Raw genomic sequence first — 19,054 nt, 5'->3', positions numbered from 1 at the left:
AACAGATGTAACTCTTCTGGACATCAACCTTATTCACATGGTATTCCTTCCACATCAGTCCTTTTCGTATGAATCTCTTGCTGTTTATTTTTTGAACTTCCAGGACCCATTCTGATATTGCATCATTTTAGTATTTTTAAATGCTTCCCATGCACTGTTGATATTCTTATCATCTACCATTGTGCTGAACTCTGTATACTCCTCAGTTGGTTGTAATTTACTGCTTTGTAGTTCAGCACGTAACCTTTCCTGGATGGAACATTCATAAACTTTGATACTTCCCAAATAAGTACTGCATGAACATTGTTGCCATCTGGAAGCATATTACTTGCATCCTTAACTGAAATATCCTCTGGCATTATAATTAAATCTAACACTCTTTGACCTCAAGTTCCTTCTGCCACATGCTGCTTGAGAAAGTTGTCTCGCAGCAGCTCATCATTCTTGTTTAATTCTTCTCATGAGATTTTACTGCTACCAAATCAATGTTCGAGCAATTAAAGTCCCAAATTATGATTACTCTTTTTACACCTATCGTCTTGATTTAATGATGCATTTCTTCATCACTAGCAACTGATCTACCAAGTCGGTAACAACACCTCACGGTGTATTATTATTATTATTATTACGGGCAACTCCAGGGAGTCCTAAGACTCATCGAGGGAGGCCCCAAATCATGTTCATCACAACTATTCAACATTCACACAGTATCTATCATACCTTGCCTTAAACTAATTCACTGTCACAGCACCCACTACAGACTCTGGCAGCTTATTCCACTCATTCAGCACTCTAAAAGTAAAGAACCCAGCTCTAACGCCCTTACTCACCACTCTTACCCAGCTTCCATGGATGTCCCCTAGTCCTCCCACCATCAGCCCTGTTCACAAAAATATCTTCTGAATTAATCTTATAGAAACCCTTCAATAATTTGAATGTCTCAATCATATATCCCCTCCTCTGCCTATCAACCAATTTCTGCAACCCACAAATCCTCAGTCTGTTCTCATAAGGTTCATTCCACAGACCTGCTATCATCTTGGTCACTCGCCTCTGGATCCTCTCAACCTCCTCCCCATCAAGAAGAAACCTAGGTGACCAAATCTGGGCACAGTAGTCGAGATGGGTCGTCTTATCAAGCTTGATACAGAGGAACAATAACATGCTTGTCTCTGCTTGTCAAAGTATTCTTCAGCAACCAAGTGATTTGATGAGCTGATTTGGCCACTTTTGCAATGTGCCCCCTAAACTTCAACTCCTTATCCACCAACACTCCTAAATCTCTTGCCTCATCAATTTTCTGTACAGTTCCACCAATGTAGTAAACTGCTGCCAATCTTTTCACCCCAAAATGTATAACCTTACTAATTTTGCCACATTAAATTGACATCCATTCTCCTTAACCCAGACCTCCAATCTATCCAAATCATCCTGCAAAATTTTGACATCATCTGCATTCACCATTGCCCTTCCTAACTTTGCATCATCCGCAAACAAATGAACCGTTCCTCTCAGATCCTTTCCTATATCATTAATGAACAAATTAAACAGCAGTGGTCCAAGAACAGATCCTTGTGGCAAGCCACTAGTCACAGACCGTCTTTTGGACTCTATTCCTGAATAAACCACTCTCTGATATCTCTCCATCAACCACTCCCCAATCCATCTCACCCATCCTATATCCATCCCCATATGCTGCATTTTACTGATTACAATTCCATGTGTTATCCTGTCAAAGGCCTTTGCAAGGTCCAGTAGAATCACTGTAAACCCATTACCCTTATCCAGTTCGGCCGTCACGGTGTTATAATACGTGAGCAAGTTACTGAGGCATGACCTACCCTTCACAAAACCATGCTGTCCCCGATACAGTATCCCATTTTCATCTATCCAATCTTGTATTGTCTTCTAGACTATTTTCTCCAAGATCTTGATAAAAATTCCCGTTATGCTTATTGGTCGGTAATTTTCAACAGCAGCCTTGGAACCACCTTTATTCAGCGGAACTATTTTCCCCTCTTTCCATCCCCTTGGGACTGACCCAGACCCGAGGCTCAAATTAAACAAAATGGTCAAGGGCACTGACAATTCTTTAGCTGCTTCACGTACGACACGAGCTGGTATACCATCCAATCCCACAGATGTATTGACATTGAGGTTATGCCATAGACTATTTACCTCTACTTCATTCATCACGATTTCAGTATAAGCTGTTGTTGGTTCTTCCATTCCTGCAATGTCACCACCTGGATGATATACTCTTGCAAAGTGCTCGCTCAGTAATTCCACTATATCGACTGATTCGGTTACTTTCCTACCCCTCAGCATTTTTTAAAATCATTCTGCCACGAACATTTTTCCTTTTACTTGCAACATATCGAAAAAACTGTTTGGGATTCTCTTTAGCCTGCATGGCCAATATTCTTTCATAATATTGCTTTCGCTTTTCTTACCACTCTTGTTACCTTTCTGGCCTGAGCTTTATACTGTTCCTGCACCTGCAGGTCGCCTTTCTCCTTAAATTCCCTCCACAATTGTTTCTTTTTTTTGCAGCTCACTCTTAATGGTGTTATTCATCCATTTAACCCCTACTTGATTTATTATTTGGGCTCTTGGTATACAGTCAACCATTGCCTCCAGCAAACACTTCTTAACCATCTCCCATGCACTATCAACATCCAGCCCTTGCAGTTTTACATGCCATGGCACTGAGCCAAGCACACACTCCTAAGCTTGTCATACTTACCAGCCAGGTAATTCCACATGTACCCTGTCTTAATTGTATATTCCACTCCTTTAGCCACCTCCCAAGTCATGACCTTATGACCACTCTCACCAATTGGTGGCAGCATGGTCATGTTAATTACAGGCCACCTTCTCAGATGCGATTACTAGGTCAAGCACTCTCTGACCACTAGTATTTTCCATTACATGCTGTCGCAGATACTCTTCCCTTAATAACTGCATAAAATCCAATTCCTTCCTCCCATGTGCCCTCTCCTCCTTCCAGTCAATGTTACCATAATTGAAATCACCCATAATAATTAGCCTCCTTCCACTAATCTCTTCTATTTGCCTATGCATACTATCCCCACTATCTATTCCATCACCTGGCCTATAGCAGCACCCAATTGTATATTTTGTTCTGCTAGCCTCTATCCCACACCAAATAGCTTCAAAGGTGCTCTTTTCTCTATCCTGCAGTTCAACTTCTATACTCCTTGGCTGCAACTCATCAGCTATCATCAATAACACTCCCCCCCCCTTTTATTCTCCCTATCACTCCTGAACATGCCATACCCATCACATTCAATCCCACTAGCTTTATCATCTTCTGTCAGCCATGTTTCACTAATACCAACAACCTGCAGCCTGGAAGTGCCAGGCTGCAGGTTGTTGGTATTAGTGAAACATGGCCAAGGCCAAAAACTCCTCCTTCTTGTTCCTAATACTCCTGACATTAGTGTACATGAATTGCAGAAGCCCGTTAGTCCCATCCCTACTTTGATGCCTTATACTAACTATCCCATTCTGATTTGTTAATATAATATACCCGATCCTACTCGCTCGGCCATATTATACTCATTCATACACTCAAATGCTTCCCTAAAGTCTGCGTATCTACTCCCCCCCCCTTTAATAAATCTAGTTTCCCTGAGTTTACATCCACTTCCACTTCATTCATCAACACTTTTTCAAGCCTCCGTACACCAAATCCATTCAAACGTAAACCATCCATCTTATATAAATCCTTTCGCCCATCGAACACACTCCCCACATCCACAAATTCCACACCACTCTCCATGTATAACCTGCGCATAAAGTCATTGGCAATTATGGCACTCCTTCTAAACACTTCACTATCATACTGTGGCAAAATGCTCACCATCCTAACTCTCTCACTCTTCTCTTTTTCTACCTCAAGTAATTCCCTCACATCCTCTATCATTTCCATTTTGTCTTCTTTCAAATCATTTGTTCCTGCCACGACCATCATTTCTTTCACCCTCTGTTTTTGTGCTCTAATAGACTTGCTGATGTCCTTAATGCTCGCACCTGGTTGGTACGATTTCGTCAAACTCTCAACTATCACACCTCTTAATAACGAATCTCCATACAGCACTTGCTCCTTCATTTTGTTTACGTTTACAAACATTCTCTTATTTTTCGTATCAGATTTTCGCCGTTTATTAGTTGGTACGTTCGGTACACATTTTTGCATACGCTCTAGCTGCTGGTTTGCTCTATGTATCGCTCCGCTCAACCATGCGATCTCACTACTTGCATCTATCTCACCATTTTCATTATCATTTCAATCATCCATTCGTTCTGTATTTTTACCTTCAATTACACTTTCAACATCACTCTCACCACCCGAAACACGCTTTAGATCCTCATTCTCCTTACATTTTCTGCACATATTCACACCACTATCACCATCTAACCAGACTCCTACCACTCTCTGCAAAGCATACATCTCACAGACAGCGCATTACATAAACTCTTTTATATCCAAATTCTTAAACAAACATGGCGACCTGGCCGCCATTTTTTTTTAATCGGTGGCATGTGGACGCTATCATATCTTATCATATCTATACACAGACACACTAAGATACGAAAAGCAAACAATACTGCATAAAATTCTAGTAAAATTGCCAATGATAACATAAAATACTACTGATCTTTTCAGGAGCTCTCGACAAGCCGACGATCATATCAGTTGCGATCTTGTTAGAGTCCACCTCACACCAGATGGCTTTAAACTCACCAATTAATAAACTGTTATTAATATTACAATCAAAAGTCTCAACTGTAACTAGATTCAGTTTATCTGATATCATAAGCACCTCCCCCTCCTCTCCTATCCTATCTATCATTCCTAAAAATACTGTATCCTTTACACTCCATACCATGATTCTTATAGTTAGGTCTCACTAATGCCTACAATCCAAGGTCTCAACATACTGACCAAGGCAATGAACTCTACTCCTTTTTTTCTGATACTGTTAGCATTCAGGTACAGCCATAACAAGCTACCTGCATGTTCTTTTGTATACTCTTGTCTGTAGTCTGAGTAACATAGTTGGACAACTTGCAGTGCCTTATATGTGCAGACATCTTTGCACACATTTGATGGGTCCAAACTGGATGAGCATAAAATCAAAATCGTTCTCTCCTTGTAATCATTTCCATGATAATTCAGGTTGAGATGGGGAGGAGGTTGAGAGGATCCAGAGGCGAGTGACTAAGATGATAGCAGGTCTATGGAATGAACCATATGAGAACAGGTTGAAGATTTGTGGGTTGCAGAAACTAGTTGATAGGCGGAAAAGGGGAGATATGATTGAGACATTCAAATTGCTAAAAGGATTCTATAGGATTAATTCAGATGATATTTTTGAGATCAGGACTGGTGGTGGGAGAACTAGGGGACACCCATGGAAGCTGGGCAAGAGCGTGGTTAGCAGGGGTGTTAGAGCTGGGTTCTTTACTTTTAGAGTGGTAAATGAGTGGAATAAGCTGCCAGAGTCTGTTGTGGGTGCTATGACAGTGAGCGAGTTCAAGGCAAGGTATGATAGATACTGTGAGAATGTTGAACAGCTGTGTGAACATGATGTTTAGGGCCTCCCTCGATGAGTCTAAGGACTCCTGGAGTAGCCCGTAGTAATAATAATAATAATAATAATGATAATGTCCATTCCTGTCATTAGTAGAATTATATAACATTGTCACTCTTACACCCATATTCTCAGCATTATTCCCATTATAATTTAGTTTTCCTGACTGTGTGTTAGGTCTCATTCCAGTTATTAGTTTTTCAAGACTTCTGATACCAAACTCATTCAAGTGTAGGCTGTCCCTCTTATACAAATCCAATCTTCCTTCAAACTTACTCCACACATCCAAAAACTCACATCCAGTCTTTCTACACATCGAATCGTTTGCCATCATAGCCCTTCTTGATTCATTGATGTCCTTCCTCTTTATCACAATTTATGCTTTTGAAATGACAAGGAGAGCAGAATAATGTAAGACTATTTGGAAGGGTAAGATATGAGAATGAGAGATCAATACTGACAGGGAAATTGGGGATAGAGTCAGAGTGGATAGAAAACATAGTGCAAGGAAATGGATACTGGAATCATTAGTCATTGTATGAAGATGGTGAACATAAGAATAGGATGACCTCAGATGTAAATGCAGTAATTGGATCTGAAGTAAAATATATGATGGAAGGTGATAAAGAGGAAGGACATAAATCAGATGTGAAAAAAAGTAACATCAGAGAAGTGACATGGGTAGGATTGGTTGATTTGTATGAAAATAGTTATAAGTAAAACATGGTTCAGTAAGGATTATAATTTGTCATACCACTCCTTAAATCCATCCACGATTTGCACTTTCACCACCCTCTCAGGCAATGCATTCCATATTATTTTTATGGCTATTTAGCCTATTTTTGTTTAGGAGTGCCCCCCCTTATAATGTCATTGGCTTTTTACTCAAATTTTAGGGCACATTACTGATGCTTTATATAGACAGATATATGAAGAATATATAGGAGGAAAAATTCGGACATACCTTTGTAGGATGTTGCTGGCAGTCTTCTTATTCAGCAGCATCCCAGCTTATAGCAATATATGCCGGGATGCTGAGTACAGCAATATACATTCATCTACTATTAAAAGAAGGAAGTATGATTGAAAAGAAGGGGGGATTGGAAAAAAGTGGGGGTAAAGAGATGTGGGAGAATTATTGGTTAGGCAAGGGTATGTGAACTTTTTGAAACACTCTTTTTTTTTTGTTCTTTTGTTCTTTTCTTTCTTCTTTTTCTGATCTTATCCCATCATATTCTTCCCCTTCCCCAAAAAATTTCTATTTTTTTTATTAGCTCATGTCAATCAACTTCATAGTATTAATGACACTATAATGGGTACCCTTTATTAAGCTACATACTGTGCACAGATTTGGTACCTCGTTTTATCCAAAGGGATGTAGATACTGGAAAGGGTCCAGAAAAGGGGTGACTGAGATAACATCATGTCTATGGAATATTGGTTATGAGGACAGAGTGAGGAAATGCCATTTGTGAAGTCTCATCACTGATAGGAGAAAGGGTAATGTGATTGAGGCATATAAGTTGGGAAGGTATCGTTACCAGAAAACGAAGTTGTTACTGGAAGCTGTATGATGAGAGTGTGAAGAGCAGATTTTTTTCATGGAGAGTGATCAGTGAGTAGAATGCATTGACTGAAAATGTGATGTGTGAAAACAGCAAATAAGCTGGCCTGGTTAGCCGAGTGGTTAGTGTATCCACTCTCCAGCCAAAAGGTTGCAGGTTCTAATTCTGCCATGGGTATAGATGTTTGTAATTTTCTGTGAAAATACTAGTGGAGGTGGTGGTGGTGGTGGTGGTGAGTGGTAGATGCCGTTGGTGTAGATGATAATGACAGTAGTTGTGGTTGGTTGTAGTTGGTGGAGACAGAGTGGTGCCTCCCTCGATGAGTTTTTGGACTCCTTGGAGGTGTGACAAATAGTAATAATAAGTTGAAGGCATTCAATGAGCTTTATGAGAGAGAGACTTTCTATGGTGAGTCTGACTCCATGGTGGTGTTCTAATAATAAATAGTTAATTAATTACAAGCTTTAATGTTTTAATGTATGTGCGCCATTCTTGAAATTTCTGTGAAGTAGTTTTACCATCTGGCAATTTTTTTTTATGATAATATGATAATGCCACTTTATGAAAATGCTACTACGTTATGTTGACAGTGGGTTTGTGTAGCATAGAACGCCCTCCTGTGATGAGTCCTTGAATTTACTTTAGAGATGTCATGTAATGATGTTGTTAATAGTTAAATCATTAAATTTAGTACATTGATTTGACATGGTAGTGAAAGGCAATTCATTGCATAGGTCTACGCAAAACACAAAGGTAGGCAGCATAGATTTCTCAAAAATTGTATGGTGCCATGAATGGAGGGAGGATGTCATAGATGTTTATGTGGAGAGGCTAAATAGGAGAAAAGAATGAGTGTGGGTATATAGGAAATGTGATATTCTGATGGACCACGAGGCTAGCTTAAATATGAGTTTAAATACAAGAACATGACGTCATAATTGACACAGCAGTTGAAGATTGTGCGAATGTTCAGAGAGTATGTGGAAATGATAGCTCTGATAAAAAGTTCAATTAATGATAAAGCGTGTGATAATTTATATAGCATTAAAAAACAGAGTGAAATTAATGATAATGTAGATAATAATGACATTGAAAAACAGAGTGCAGTTAATAGTAAGATGACAAACAGAGCTGATGGCAAACAAGTATGTGTGACTGAAAATAAACTAAGTGAGAGTGAATGATAGCAAAAAAAGGACACAAGATTTGAAAGCTCAATTGGTAAAGATGAGGCAACAGATCAGGCAGATGCAGAGTGAAATGAAGAGAATTGTAGATATGTATGGAAGAGTGAAGCAGATGAAAACAAATGATGTCAGTATGAAAATGGTAACGAAAGACCCACGAATGGTATTGCATGCCGACTTGATTATTACAGGTGTCGTAAACAAGAAGATGCACAAGGTTTGTTTTCCCGGAGATAAAGTGAGGACTAAGTGAGCAAAGGGAGTGGTAGTGGTAATAGGGACAAATGATTCGAATGAGAACAAGGAGAATGTAAGATTGGATATCAGGAAATTGTTGAGAAGGATAAAAAAATAATAATGTAATAGGAAAGGTAGTCAGTGTGTTGCCCAGGTATAATAGTGATGAGATGAGGCAGAGAGTAAGAATAATGAATGATATGTTAACAGAAACTTTCTAAGAGAAAAGAGTGCAGTTTGTTAATGTGTGGAATGTGTTTGAAGGAAGAATTGAACTGTATAAGAGTGATGGACTGCATTTGAATTGTTTTGGTGTGAGTCATTTTGGAGAGACTGCTGCGAAGGGAGAGTAACGAGTGCAGAGAATGAATCTGAGCAATTAAGCAATGTGAAAGAGTGGGAGAATAAGGAAGGAGAGATTGAAGTAGTGCTTATGAATGAAGAAGTGGATAGCATGTGTAGAGAATTAGAGAACAAGTGTGCAAGACAAACAGGGGGACAGGAAGACTCAGAGTGGACAGGAGAACACATTGTGAGAAAGGTTGATGCTCTAAGAGGATGTGCATGGGTATGTGAGGATATGTGTGTGTATGTGTGTGTGTGCGTGCGTGCGTGCATGCACGCACGAGACAAAAAAGGGAAGGGATGACCTGGGATGTAGTGAAAACAGTTGGATTTAAAGAGGTTTCTGTGATGAGTAAGGAGAAAAAGAAATGGCTTGAGAAAAGTATTGAGAAGTCACATCTAATAAGTAGCATCACTGCAGCTCGTCATAGATCCAGATACAAGGGAAATTAAATGGTTGCATTGAATGAGATTGTTCGCCGAAAAATTATTGGCATAAGTGAGACATGGTTGGATGAAGATGATATCTTCATAGGAATTATTATTATTATTATTTATTATTATTATTACCACCCCAAGACCTCATGGAGTCAAAGACTCATCTGGGAGGTCCTTTTATCACACACACAGCTCATCATACCGTGTTTTAAACACATTCAAACTCATTGCAGACACCACATTCTCAGGCAAGGCATTCCAATCATTCACAACTCTGCATGAAAAAACCTGCCTTTCACTCCCCCTACTCACACCCTCTTTATACAGTTTCCAGGGATGACTTCTGGTTCTCCCCTGATCTCCCACTATTCTCTGTAAAACTTCTCCAGCATTGATCCTATAACAACCCCTTACCAACTTGTAGGTCTCTATCATATCTCCCCTCTTCCTCGTGTCTACCAGACTCTGCAAATTACATCTTCTCAATCCTTCCTCATACTCGACATTCCAGAGGTCAGAAACTACCTTAGTCAGTCTCCTTTGGACCCTTTATAACATCACTTCATCCTTCTGAAAACTCGGTGACCAAATCTGGGCACAATAGTTCATGTGTGGCCTAATGAAAGCCTTATACAACAAACAAGAATCTCCCTACTTCTACACATCAGTGTCCTCCGCATCATTCCCAGAAGCCTTTGTGTTCTCTTCACAATTTTGGTGATGTGTCCCCTAAATTTTAGATCCTTATTTACTATCACCCCCAGATCTCTTATTTCCTCTACCTCCAACAATATATCCTCACCGAGCATAAATTCTGCATCTCATCTTTGTTTTCCAAATTTTAAAACCTTACATTTTGCAACATTCAACTCACATCCCCATTTCCGTGCCCAATCACTCAATCTATTCAAGTCTTCCTGTAAGGCCACATCTTCACTACACTTCATGATTCATCCCAACTTTGCATCATTTGCAAACAACTGAATATCTCCATCCAAATCTTCACCTATATCATTAATATACAAGTTAAACAGTAATGGACCTAAAACAGACCCCTGAGGCACTCCACTAGTGACTTTCCTTTTCTTCTATATCGCTCCCCCATACACAACTTGTTGATACCTATCAGATAGCCAGTCTCCAATCCAATGCACCAATCTAATATCCAACCCCATCTGTTCTAGTTTGACTGTCAACCTATCATGAGGTACTCTCTCAAAAGCCATTGTGAAATCCAAGTATATTATTGTGTATCCTTTTCCTCTGTCCAAGGAAGCAGTCACTTTATTGTAATAAGTAAGTAGATTACTAAAACATGACCTCCCTTTAGCAAATCCATGCTGTCCATCAAAGATAATACCATTGCTATCAACCCAACTCTGGATCCTAGTTCTCAGAAGCTTCTCCAACAACTTAACCACAACACCAGACAGGCCTATAGTTTGATGCTTGAGTTCGATCACCTCCTTTATGAAGTGCTACAATCTTTGTCTCCTTCCACTCCTTAGGAACTTGACTGAGTGCAAGACTCATGAAAAAAATATGACAAAGCAGGTGTCAACTCCCTGGCACATTCTTTCAGAATACGTGGTGATATATTATCGAGTCCCACAGCCTTTTTAACATCTAGTTTACTCAACTCCCCATACACCTCTTTCTCACGTACAGTCAGTCTCTCCCATCATCAACTGCTCTCAATCCCTTCATGAAGTCGCATTCACAAGATTGAAAGACCTTTATGAACTGCTCATTAAGTATCTCCACCACACATTCTGCATCAGCTGTCTTTATACCATTTACTCCAATCAATGTCATCCTTCCATAATTATTCTTTCTTTTGCTGGCTACATATCGAAAGAACTCCTTAGGATTCTTTTTGGCTTCATTAGCCAACTGCTGTTCATACCTCTCTTTAGCTATCCTCACCAACCAAGTCACCCTCCTTGCTTGGTCTTTGTAGACCTCATGGAATTGGTTATTTCCACTTCTCTTATGCTGCCTCCACAATGCCCTTTTACTCTGTATTGCATGCTTAATCTCTTTATTCATCCATCTCACACCCACCTTATTTAACCTTCTAAATGTCTAAATGTATTAGAGTTTTTGAAAATCTCCCAAGCTGCATATATCTCTTTTCCAGCTAACTCCTCATTCCATGCTACACCTGCAAGCTGTTTCCTGAGCTCTTCATAATCCCCCCCCCCCTTTGTAGTTCCACATATACCCTTTTCTCACAGAGGTCCGCACAATGCTGGCAACCACCCAGGTAATCACCTCATGGTCACTCTCACCAATTGATGGATGATTTGACACCTCATTTATAATTACATCCTCTGATGAGATGACCAAATCCAAGACCCTCAATCCTCGTGTGACCTCTGTTACATACTGTCTGAGGTAGTTATCCCTCAAAAACTCAAGGAACTCATTTTCTTTACTTCCAGTTGCTATCTCATCATTCCAGTCTATATTGCCATAATTAAAATCACCCATAATGATCACCCTTTTCTTATTTACTTGGCTAATTTGATTGTACATTTCATTATTACCACCATCCACATTACCTGGTCTATAACAACATCCCACCAAGTATTTGATTCCATTCACCTCTATCTCACACTATACTGCCTCAAAATCACTGGCACTATTTCCCTCTTGCATCTCTACTTTATATGGACATAACTCTTTCTCTATCATCAATAGCACTCTCCTCCCTTTTTACCCCTTCTGTCCTCACGAAACACATCATACCCTTCATCTCTCTTCCTGTCAGAATGTCAGGGATGGAGATGGAAGGCTATGAATTTTTTTTGTGAAGATAAAAAGGGTAAAAGGAAGGTGGAATGCTGTTGATGAAAGAAAAAGAGTTAAATCCATACAAGGTAGAGATGCACAGGCAGGTTCTTTGTTGATGTTGCTATAAACCTAGTAATGTGGAGGGTGGTGACCAGGAAATGTATAAGCATATTAGCCAAGCAAATGGGAAAAGGGTGATAATTATGGGTGATTTCACTAATGGCAATATAGATTGCAATAACAATATAGCAACTAGAAGTAAAGAAAATGAATTTCTTGAGTTTATGAGGGATAATTACCTCAGACAGTATGTAACAGAGGGCACATGAGAATTGAGGGACTTGGATTTGATCATCTCATCAGAGGATGTAATTATAAATGAGGTGTCAAATCATCCACCAATATTCCATTAGCCGACACAGTCAAATTATTATATGAAGATTACCCTCCAGATATTGCAAAGATTTTCGAATTTGTTATCTATTCAGGGTATTTTAGTTGGAAAAACAAGTTCTACAAACAAGTTGAGGGTATTGCCATGGGTAGCCCTTTGTCTCCACCTTTGGCTAACTATTTTTTGAAACAATTTGAAGAGACTATGTTTTCATCTATTTACCCTCAGCCATCTCTTTGGTATCATTATGTCGATGATGTTTTTGCCATTTGGTCACATACTGAAAATGAACTTTCCACCTTTCTACAACAGATAAATAGCCTTCACTCTCGTATCCAATTCACCATGGAAAAAGAAAATTCTGGTACTTTACCATTTTTAGACATCCTGCTTACTCGAACTTCTTCTGGTACCTTATCTACAAGCATCTTTCAAAAACCTACATTTACTGGCAGATATATTCATAAAAAGTCTGCTAACCACACATCTCAAAAATTTGGCATTCTTAAATCTCTAATTAATAGAGCACATAAAGTTTGCTCTTCTCCAGAAATCTTACAACAAGAACTTTCCATCATTAAAAAGTTAATGGAATCTAATAATTACCACCCTAATCAAATCCAACAGATAATTGAATCTTATGTTCCAATACCTTGGGTTTCTTCAACAGTCTGCAGAGTTCCAATCCCCTACCTTCCAGGAATCTCAGAACCTATAGGTAGAATTTTAAAAAAGTACCAATTGATACCCGCTTATATTCCTATCAACAAAATTTCTTCCTTATTGCCTTCTACAAAAGATAAACTTTCATCTCTACCTTTGGCTGGCATTTACCAAATACCATGTGAATGCGATGTTTCTTATTTTGAACAAACTGGCTGTTCTGTAGAAAAAATAATTAAAGAACATCAATATTATATTGATTACAACAAACCTCAGAAGTCTGGTCTAGCACACACAGTATTACATAATATATAATATAATTACATAATATTACACACTATCCATAATATTCAGTGGGATAAAGCTATTCTCCTTCATAGATGCAGGTTCAAATATGAATGCCTCTTTAAAGAAAGTTGTTAAGCTATTTTGCACTGACTGAATTTAAATTGAAATGATTCTCTCTCTCTCTCTCTCTCTTGAAGATCTGGGAGACTTTTATATTATGTAATCATTAAAAAAACCAATTATCTTAAATATTAATTATTTATCAATTTCTTTCATTTCCTAGCTTGTGACAACAATGTATTTTAATAGATGATCCACTGAATTTCATTACTTGTATTCCATTCCTATCTGTTTGTAACACTGAAGATGTACTATTAGTTTTAGTATGAAATATCTCTACCTTATTTATTAATTAAAAGTTATTACTGTGGACTTGCATGTTCTTTAATAATTATACTATGCCACAGGTACCTCTAAAAATAATTCTCCTCATATCTGACATTCCATAGACCTGACATCCCTCTGAAAACCAGGTGACCATATGGACTACTGTGCACAGTAGTCCATACGTAACCTGATCAAAGCTTTATACACTGCAAACCGTAACCTCTTTGGTTTTGCATGTCAATGTCCTCCTCATTATTGCCTAGTCCATTGGGATGGTCTTACAATTTTTAAAAATGTGACCCCTAAACTTCAAGTCTCTGTCTGCCATCACTCCCAGATCGCTCATTTTCTTCCACTTCCTTCAAAATTTTTCCATTAATTGTATACGCTGTGTCCCAACCTTGCCTACCAAATTTCAAGACCTTGTACTTTGCGACATTAAATTGATAGCTCCAATCATTTGTCCACTCACATAATCTATTATATCCTCCTGCAGGGCCACATCTCTACTTCTCATAGCCCTTCCCAACTTTGCATCATCAGAATAATAGTCCCAAAACAGATTCCTGTGGCACTCCAGTGACCTTCCTCTTTTGGGATAGCACTCCCCCATATATCACCTGCTGATACTTGTTTGGGAGTCAATCAGCTATCCAGCTTACAAGTTTGTTATGTAATCCCATCTGTTTCAGTTTAGCTACTAGCTTGTCATGTGGCGGCCTGTCAAAGGGTTTTGAAAGATCCAAGTATACAACTGTATATCTATCTCCTTTATCCAGCAAATTTGCCACCTTGTAATACATAAGTAGACTGTTGAAACATAACCTCCTTGTAACAGTCCCATGCTGACCATTATAAAGAATACTGCTATTATCAACCCACTTCTGAATTCTAGTCCTAACCAATTTCTCTAATACCTTAACAACACTCCCAGACATACAAATCGGTCTATAATTTGTAGGCTTAGGCTCACCCCCCCCCCTTTGTGAAGTGGAATAATTTTCCCCAACCTTTCATTCCTTTGGGAGTTGTCCAATTGCAAGACTCATGTTTGAACTGTAACATTTATTAACACATTGACTGCCAACTATGAGATAACTCGTAGTGGCTGTTAGTATTAGGATGCTAACTACAGTTATCTCATAATGTATTTTTTGGACTGAGTATTGTTAGGGACTACACAATAATTTGTTGCCAATGCAGGTATTTCAAATTGGTTTCACTATAGTAACTATAGTGAAATCAGACTAAATACTTTATACAAGTGAATAAATGAGAGAAATAACAAACAGATTTGTAAAATAAATACAAAAATTGCAACACCATAACTGTACTATCATGATTTCAGAGCTTGCATGTTTCTGCATTACTTCAACCTTGGTATCACTTCTGGGTCTGGCTCCCACTGATGAGACCTCCATAAAGGTCGAAACTGGTCTGGGTAGTGGCCCTTCTCATAAATCATAGCATTATACATGTCCATAATGATATGTGCCTTGCATTATGAGATACTAAGGCAGTTGATGTGAAGTCATTAGCCTCTATATACAAATAGCCCAGTTGTGAAGTTACTTCATATAAAGGATGAAACCAACAATATAATTTCTTGACATCTTTAATTTTTAAAGGAAACTAAGTATTTAACTTATCAGAAGCAAGCAACATTAAGATTGTGCTAACATCAACTGGCAGTGAACATAAGTAATTTATTTGTTCCTTTTTTTTTAAAGAGTTAATTAATTTTTTAGGTGTAAACTAATTGATTTTTTTTTTAAGGAGCTGATATATATGACAATTCAGAGTGAGATATCTCATAGAAGGAGTATATAAATGAAGTATTTATCCATATGCTAACTACAAGATATTTCAATTCATGTTCCTTTATTAAGAAAAGAAAAAATGTAGCTAGAGTGACAAACTGATAAACAAAACAAAACAGGAATTATAATATTATTGAAGATAAAACTCAAAGAATATTTTGGCAGAGTAGAGAACTTGATAACTGGTTTATGGTAACTATGAGATTGTTAGCATGACATTGATGTCATTCATTTCTAATGAGCTGGTTGCTCCTGTCTTTGTGGAACTAGAAACTTTCAACCAGTACATAATTACATGATCTCCAAAAATGTTTTTTTTACTAAAGAAAAGTTTATAGTTTCAGTGACAAAGTGAAAATATCAACAATTATATATGTTTGAAGAGAAAATGCCAAAAACATATTGCTCCAGTGGCAAGTTTGCACATTAGGCCGATGGAAGGCATTGTGTAAAAGGAGTTTCTTCACCAGTAATAATTTAATAATGATTTTTATTTAATAGCTTAATATTTATTTTATTTAACATTATTGCTTATTTAATAATAATAATTTGATAATTTTTTAATTAGAAACTCTAAATTAAAACTTGGAATTTTCATTACTTCATTTAAAAATATTGTTAATTATGGTTTACAGGATATAAAGTTTCAGATACAGTGAGAAAAGGTATATTCGATGTGGAAATGTTTTCAGATTATGAGAAAGAATTAATGCTCGGCAACCTGGCAGCATTAATTGGTATGTGATTTATCATGTATTATTTATATTGGTAAGAAGATACTTAAAAATTATTATGCATTTTGCATAATATACTATAGTCACTAGTACATTGTAGCATTTTCTCTTAAGGACTTTTCATCTAAAGATGAGTTAGTCAGTCTCATATGGAGGTGGCAGGATAAAGCCTCTGTAGTGCAATTGTAAGAACAACAGTACATTACACCCTTCAACTGCAAAAGGCCTAAGTTCAAAGAAAGCAAGTTTTTTCAAAAACCTGCTATCTCATATGGAGGTAGCAGGTTTTTTTCTCCCAGAAACATGGGTTTTTCATCCTGCATACAGACAAATCAACCTTCGGGATACATGCAATTTACAGACAAAAAATACTAGTGGTTAGTGATGGGCAGTAGATGGTGTTAGCGTAGATGATGGAGATGGATGGAAGTGGTGGAGATGGAGAGTTGTAAAGTAGGTCACTCCCTCAATGAGTCTTTGGACTCCTTCACAAAATAATAATAATAAATGATAATAAAAACTCAGGTGGTTCATAACAGAGAAACTCTTGGAAACAAGGTAGAAAATGTTGTCAACTGAAGTGTTTCATGTTTAAGCCAGAATGCCTTCTAGTTAGTCTGTTTTGTATAATCATAGCATAGTTGTGCAATATCTAGATAAAACTTTTCAAAATGCTACAGTTATATGGAGTAAATGGAACATTATTATTATAGTTGATATCCTCAGATCTCCACGAATCCAAAGACTCAACAAGAGAGGTCCTCTGCACGCGCGCGCGCGCACACACACACACACACACACACACACACACACACACACACACAGCTCACCATACCATGCCTTAAATACATGCGCATTCTCTGCAGACACCACACTCTCAGGCAACGCATTCCAATTATTCACAACTCTCCATGCAAAAAAACTTGCTTCTCAGTACTTTGCTCACACCACTTCTGGGGATGACCTCTTATTTCATCACCCCTCCTCTAGCATTCTGTGCAGAACCTCTTCAAAATTAATCTGATAAGAACCCACTACCAATTTATATGTTTCTATCACATTAATCCTCCTCCTTCTATCCACTAACTTCCCCTAGTTGGAGAAAATGTTGATTAGACCTGTAGGTAGGCATGTCTTTCATAACCTGGTGAAATATTACAACCTTGCTTATTAATAGAGACCTGAATTGGCTGCAGCCATGTGTGCTCAAATGCTGTGACTGTAGAGAGAACTGTTTGAGGCCATGTATGGACAGGAGATTGAGTTCCCTCTGTGTGGGCAGTATGTTTGCTAGTCTGTCACCTTTCACTGCTTGCCCCTCTTCCTTTTTATATCTTCCTCACCACACAAAATGGATCACAACCCAAAGAAATGTGGTTTTACCGTCATCATCATCATCATCATCAAATTCCTGCTATGTACCCTCAAGGGGTGTACAGGATATGAAAGTACTACATGAAAAAATTACATCATTACTAACTTCCTATCTACAATTTTCCTCCAAATCAGTCTGTTACTTGTCAAGACTCCAACATTATTAGATCTTATATTTCTATCGTCTAAGGCACTTTGTACCGTATCAATCCACCTATATCTTGGTCTTCCCCTGGTTCGTTTTCCTGCCAACCTAGCAGAGAACACTTGTTTTGCAAATCTTTCCTCTCCCATTCTATTTAAGTGACCATACCACCTGAGATTAGCACTGCTAACGCATTCCTCGATGCTGACAATGTCAAGTTCTTTCCTAATATCCTCATTTTTAATATGATATTGCCATTGATGCCATCTGTTCACGCCTCTAATCTTTCTCAGGACTCTCATATCTGCGGTCTCTAGTCTTTGGTCAAGTGTTTTACTTCTGACCCAGCTCTCAGATCCATAAGTTAAAACTGGTTTGAACACTGTCTTGTATACAGCTAATTTAGTGTTCCGATTAATTTCTCTCTTATTCCATATGAATTTATTCAATTGACTTCCCATCATACTAGCTTTGTTGATTCTGTTGTCTATTTCTACATTTAATTTACCATCTTCAGTAAAAATTGTGCCTAAGTAGCTGAAATGTTTTACTTGTTCCACAGGTTCTCCATTCACAACACAGTTGACATTTTCAATGATTCTGCCTATTTTCATTGTCTTTGTCTTTTTATTGCTGACCTTCATACCATATCTATTACAACAGCTATTCAATTTAGTCAGAGAATCTTGCAGACTTGTAGTGGATTTATTTAGAAGTATAACATCATCCGCATAAAGCAAAGAGCTGACATTAACATCTTCAATTTTGATATCATGTTTAATACCACTTTCCTTCATAATGTGATCCTTATAGATAATGAATTACAGAGGGGATAATGTACATCCTTGTCTCACACCGGATTTTACATTAAACCATCTTCCTGTACTTCCTTCAATTCTAACTGCTGACTTACAACTCAAATTGCTTGATATAATGCCCCATTGACAACATATAACTGCAGCGTATTGAATAGCTTCTCTCTTGGCACCTTGTCATAGGCCTTTTCCAAATCGACAAAACTTAAATACAGATCTTTGTTATATTCCCATGCTTTCTCGAC

The 19,054-nt window shown here is 38.0% G+C and overlaps 1 protein-coding gene across 1 annotated transcript in view; it reads left to right on the top strand.

Annotated features, from left to right (window-relative positions):
- Positions 1-19,054, top strand: part of LOC150097470 (sodium-dependent phosphate transporter 1-A-like) — a 263,701-nt gene that overhangs the window by 34,407 nt on the left and 210,240 nt on the right. The window contains exon 2 of the mRNA XM_090406931.1: positions 16,377-16,478. Within this exon, the coding sequence (XP_090263057.1) occupies positions 16,377-16,478 (102 nt within the window). The remainder of the gene's footprint in view (positions 1-16,376; positions 16,479-19,054) is intronic.

The sequence above is a fragment of the Typopeltis vanoorti genome, chromosome 17, assembly GCF_054136105.1.
Source record: "Typopeltis vanoorti isolate ZY-2024b chromosome 17, IOZ_Tvanoo_1.0, whole genome shotgun sequence".
Lineage (NCBI taxonomy): Eukaryota > Metazoa > Arthropoda > Arachnida > Uropygi > Thelyphonidae > Typopeltis > Typopeltis vanoorti.
Note: the sequence above shows the minus strand (reverse complement) of the source record. Positions and strands in the feature narration are given on the sequence as shown.